General features: G+C 43.1%; 1 protein-coding gene across 1 annotated transcript in view; it reads left to right on the top strand.

The window, feature by feature from the left end:
* The window catches only part of LONP1 (lon peptidase 1, mitochondrial), a 91,553-nt gene extending 86,472 nt beyond the window's left edge, over nucleotides 1-5,081 (top strand). The window contains exon 18 of the mRNA XM_019513201.1: nucleotides 4,713-5,081. Coding sequence (XP_019368746.1) covers nucleotides 4,713-4,877 — 165 coding nt within the window. The 3' untranslated portion in view covers nucleotides 4,878-5,081. The remainder of the gene's footprint in view (nucleotides 1-4,712) is intronic.
* The last annotated feature ends 480 nt before the right edge of the window (nucleotides 5,082-5,561 follow it).

Raw genomic sequence — 5,561 nt, 5'->3', positions numbered from 1 at the left:
CTGGGCCATCCACCACCACTCTTTGGGTGCATACCATAATCCAGTTTTTCACCCACCTTACTTTGAAAAAATCCACATCGCAGCTACTCAGTTTGCTCTAAGAATTGGGTGTGACACTGTGACAAAGCCTTTTTAAAATCCAGGTAAATAGTATCTACTTCCACTCCTGCATCTAAGCACTTTGTGACCTGGTCATAAAAAGAGACCAGGCTAGTCAGGCAGGATCTGCCTGCTATAAACCCATGCTGGTTGCCCCTTAACATTGTGTTACCCCCTGGGCCCCTGCAAATTTGATCCTTTATGATTTTTTCTAGGGTCATGCTGAGAATAGAGGTGAGGCTGACTGGGCTATAATTACCCAGGTCCTCCTTCCTCCCCTTCTTGAAGATAGGGACCACATTGGCCCTTTTCCAGTCCTCTGGGACCTGTCCCAAGTGCCAGGAGTGCTCAAACAATCCTGCCAGTGGTTCTGCTATGTCATCAGCCAATTCCTTTAGTACCCTTGGTTGAAGATTGTCGTATATTGTGTCCTCTTTAAAATTCACAGTTACCTCCGTAATCAGTGAATAAATTGTGTCTAGTTAAAATAAGTCTTCCAGAAAAACATGTGAAGATATCAAAAGATGGAAAATCCACTGCTGCTTCACAGTTTTGTTCCACTGGTTAATCGCTATCAATGTTAAAAGCATGTGCCTTATTTCTTTCTTGAATTTGGTTTCAACTTCCAGAGCCTGTTAGTACCTGGGATTATCTCTGTATGCAGCATTACCTATGAGAAGTAAAGTGTAAACACACACTTAACATGTCAAGGTGACATGCTTTACCTACACACAATAGGTATCTGACAGAGGGGGAGAGAATTTGTTTGGAAAGCTGCTGCCAGGGACAAGATGGATAGAAAGGAAAAACACATGCAGAAGCACCTACCTCTTAAGGTGTTTCGGGAGAATTTGAATTCCACCACTCCTGCCCTGCACGCCCTCACCGCACCTCCTTCTCCCACCCTTCACACAGATCTCCATCGTTCTGCGCAAGGATTTAGGGAGCAGCTCACTTCTTCAAGGGAAGCGCAGAGCTCACTTCTCATTAGTGGTCCAACTGAAGGTGTAGGAAAGGAAATAGCCCCTGCCAGCAGCTCTCTGGCTGCCCTTGCTGGCAGGTGCTGGCAGAGCAAATTCCCAGGGCAGTTTTTTCCCCTCTGGATAGCTTGTCCTGTGAATGTAACATCTGCCAGGGGTCCATATCAAATGTTTTGCTTAAGTCTGCTTTGTTTCCTTTGTCTAGGAAATTGTTTTTCAGAGAGAAGTTAGGCCAGACTTTCCTGGTATCTAACTTCATTAGATTGTAATTCATCCCATGTTTCATTTACCTCCATGTCTTCATTTTCTTTAAAATTTGTTTCGAGTCCTTTGGAGACCAGTGAGGTCAGATGTGTCATTGCCTGAATTATGTCCCCATTCCTTAAATGTAACTACTACACTTGATGTTCTCAGTCATGTTCTATTACTCCCTGCTTCAGAAATTAATAATTCTTGTTGTCAAACCTGTGATTTCATGTGCCAGCTATTTCTGAATCTTGAGTTGAAAACTATCCTGTACAACGTGACTTAATTGTATGAAGATCTTTTGGGGTTTCCTTCCAGCTCAGTTGTAGTAATTTTCCCACCTATATTGTTGTTCTCATCATCCATCTTGCCTCTGTACCCCATAGTCAACATCATCAGCCTTTTTGAAAACGGAGAGGAAAGTTCCTTGGCCATCTCTACCAAGTCTTAGCCTCAGCCTTGCTACACAGCAGTCCCACTTATTTTTTTGTTCTTTCTGCAAAGCTGAAAAAGCGCTTTTACCTGTTTTTAACTGTACTTTATAGAGTATAACACTGATTGACTTTTGGTAACTCTCAATTCTATCCCAATAATTCTTCACCTCTGAAAGCCTTTTTTTCAATTAGGTTTCTATTTCTTCTCCTTTTGTAGGGAAGAATTCAAGTACTTAAGTCCATACAAGTGCAAGGGACCAGCAGGGGAGATTATACTTAGGGGCAATCAACATGGGTTCATTAGAGGCAGGTCCTGTTAGACCAATTTGGTTGCCTTCTACGGCCAGGTCACAAAAGCCTTGGACGCAGGTGTTGCGGTGGACATAGTCTTTTTGGACTTTAGGAAGGCCTTCAACACTGTCTCACACCCCATCCTCATTAAAAAATTAGGCAACTGTGGTGTCAATGCCTGTGGTGTCAGGTGGGTCGCAAATTGGCTGGAGGGCCACACCCAGAGAGTGGTGGTGGACGGGTCATTTTTGACCTGCAGGGACGTGGGCAGTGGGGTCCCCCAGGGTTTGGTCCTCAGGCCCCCACTGTTCAATGTCTTCATTGGCGACTCGGACACGGGGGTGAAAAGCACCTTGTTCACGTTCGCAGATGATACTAAGATGTGGGGAGAAGTGAGTGTGCTAGAAGAGAGGGACAGGGTACAACTAGGTCTGGACAGGATACAGAGGTGGGAGGATGAGAATAAGATGGGTTTCAATACGAACAAGTGCAAGGTGTTACACCTGGGGAGAAAGAACCAGCAGCATACCTGCAGGCTGGGGAACTCCCTTCTTGTCAGCACAGTGGCAGAAAAGGATCTTGGAGTTACTATTGATTCCAGGATGAACATGGGCTGCCAATGTGAGGACACAGTCAGTAAGGCTAACCGCACCTTGTCATGCATCCATAGATACATCACGAGTAGGTCCAAGGAGGTTATCCTCCCCCTCTATGCGACATTGGTCAGGCCACAGTTGGAGTACTGCGTCCAGTTCTGGGTGCCGCACTTCAAAAGGGATGTGGACAGCATTGAGAGGGTCCAGAGGAGGGCCACCCGCATGATTGGGGCAGCAGGGCAGGCCCTACGAGGGGAGGCTATGGGACCTGAACTTGTTCAGCCCCCACAAGAGAAGGCTGAGAGGGGATCTGGTGGCCGTCTATAAACTTGCCAAGGGGGACCAGCAAGCATTGGGAGAGTCCCTCTTCCCCTGAGCATTGTTCCCCTGAGTAACAAGGAACAGTGGCCATAAGTTGACTGAGAGTAGATTCACGCTAGACATCAGGAGGCACTACTTCACTGTCAGGGTGGCTAGGATCTGGAACCAATTTGCAAGGGAAATGGTGCTTGCTCCTACCCTGAGGGTCTTCAAAAGGAAGTTAGATAATCACCTAGCTGGGGTCGTTTGACCCCAGCATCCTTTCCTGCCCATGGCAGGGGGTCAGACTCAATGATCTGCTTAGGTCCCTTTTGACCCTACCAACTATGAAACTATATAACTAAATGTCTGTGGTCCACAGTCCAGTCAATATCACCATTTGCTTCCTTTTGTTTATAAAGTTGGTTCTTTTGAAACACAAAACCTTATTTAGGAATTTACGTTTTAAACTCATGGTCACTTGAATCAAGCTTGTTTTAGATTTGAAGTGATTGTTTTGAAGAAGTTTGTTATCACATAACTGAATGAGTTATTGTTTATTAAAAAGGGGTAACTAAACTGGGCTGCTAATGTCAAGTGCCACCCCACACACTCCTTTCTTTCCCACTCTGCCATTCCTGAGCATGTTAACTCCATTATGAAGCCTACATCAGATTTTAATTATACCAGTTATATCATTTTTTCTCCTGCATTTTCATTTTTTCTCTTTGTTATGCAGCCCCTAAAATTAATATAGAGCAATTGAAAAGCTTTTCATGCTCTTTGTCATCACTCTTCACCTTGTTCCTGACATACTGAATTTGTTGCAACTTCATATTTGACACATCTTTTATCGCTGCTTATCATTCTCCTCACTGTCAGCAAGTTTCACCAGAGGAGATTAGCTCCTTTATCTGCGAGAAGACAGCTATCCTGTTAGGACAGTGTCCTTTTCCACTGTGACCCAGTGCTCATCAAAACCAGATCTTGAACTTCACATCAGTCACACAACCAGTCAGTGGTTCACTTGCAATATTTTAGCATCATCTTCCTTATAGACTGAAAGTATCTGAGTAGATTACTAATTCAGACTTTTTTCCACTCTTCTAACATCTCTGAACTATTTTATAATCTCTAGTTCTATATTGTGCTATATAATCTGTTCCAGTATGTCACTAATTGTTACTTTCTGTTTGAGAGAGTTGTAGTTAAGCCATGTTGGTCTGAAGTCAGGCAAAAGTTAGGAAAATATGGCACCTTAAAGACTAACTTGTTCAGAAAGGTGTAAGTTTCATAACATCCAAAGTAGTAGGTTGTTGCCTACAGAAGCGCATGTCTTTCTGAATGAGTTAGTCTCTGAGGTGCCACCCTGTCCTGCCTTTTGCCTTACTTTCTGTAATGTTTTAACCAAGAATTAGTGGAGAGAGTGTCCGCATTGAGTGACATCCAGAAGATTGTGTGGGTATTATGGTTTTACAAGGAGATTAGCCAGTTTTTTTCCCTGAAGGTAATATTGATTTCCATTTAGTAGTGGGTTAAAATTGATAGTCTACCTAGCCACTGACAACAGCAGCCTCTTAATACCATCCATGCCTTTCACTGTAGCAGGGGTCCTCACACATCCTCACTTTTCTCACTACAAACCAAAATTGTGCCACAGGCAAGAGGACATGCAATTTTTGAGATGAACCTCAAAACGTAAGTGAAAATTTGACTGCTAAACACACTTTCTGCCACAGTCCAGATAATGTTTTTTTCCTCCCTAGGCCAAGAGAGCTGGTGTTACCTGCATCATTCTTCCATCAGAGAACAAGAAGGACTACTATGACCTTGCTGACTTCATTACAGAGGGACTAGAAGTGCATTTTGTTGAACACTATAAAGAAATATTTGACATAGTATTTTCAAAACCTGATTCTTCTGGAGGTTGACTAAAATATTCGTATTGAAAGTTGGTCTGTTCCTGACTGCTTTACCCCAGTCCAGAAACAAGAGGGAGCATAAATATTGCTGCTGCGCAGCCACTTAAATGGATGATGGCTTAATTTACCACCACCTTGGTTAGAATGAAGTATTTCTCATGTATAAATACAAAGTGAATTATGATTTAAGTAAAATATTTCCACTATGCTTGAGCTTTGACATGATTCCTCAGGTATTTGCACAGTGCTATTCACCACTAGTGGACCTACTCAGTCCTACCTCAAGTAGTATAATTCCTGTTCCTAGTGGAGAAAGCTGTTGTTAGCCTGCTTGTAATGGGGTGTTTAGGTTGAGCTAGCAGGATGTCGTCCATGCTTTAAATGGGCAAAATGTTCTGAAAGTACTGACAGTTTTTTCTGATTTGCTCAAGAGAACTCTTTCTATATTCTCTACTTACTAATTCTTTATAATATAGCAAGAAAATACAGTGGAGTAAAGGTGGGGGTGGGGTTGCTCAGGGCTTGCCAAAAAACTGCTCCCAGAGGGAAGTGTGTCATCATTTAGATCATCTTAATTCATCTAAAGATGTCACTGTTGTTCCAGAATGTGTCCACAGAAGAAATCAATTGGAAAAAACTGCACATTGAAATGAGACCTAAGAGGAAAAGTAGCTGTGTAAATGACTGCAACGG

Source organism: Gavialis gangeticus, unplaced genomic scaffold (genome assembly GCF_001723915.1).
Source record: "Gavialis gangeticus isolate Ggan-Ray unplaced genomic scaffold, GavGan_comp1, whole genome shotgun sequence".
Taxonomy (NCBI): Eukaryota; Metazoa; Chordata; order Crocodylia; family Gavialidae; genus Gavialis; species Gavialis gangeticus.
The sequence above is the reverse complement of the archived record's forward strand: the minus strand, read 5'-3'. Positions and strand labels throughout refer to the sequence as shown.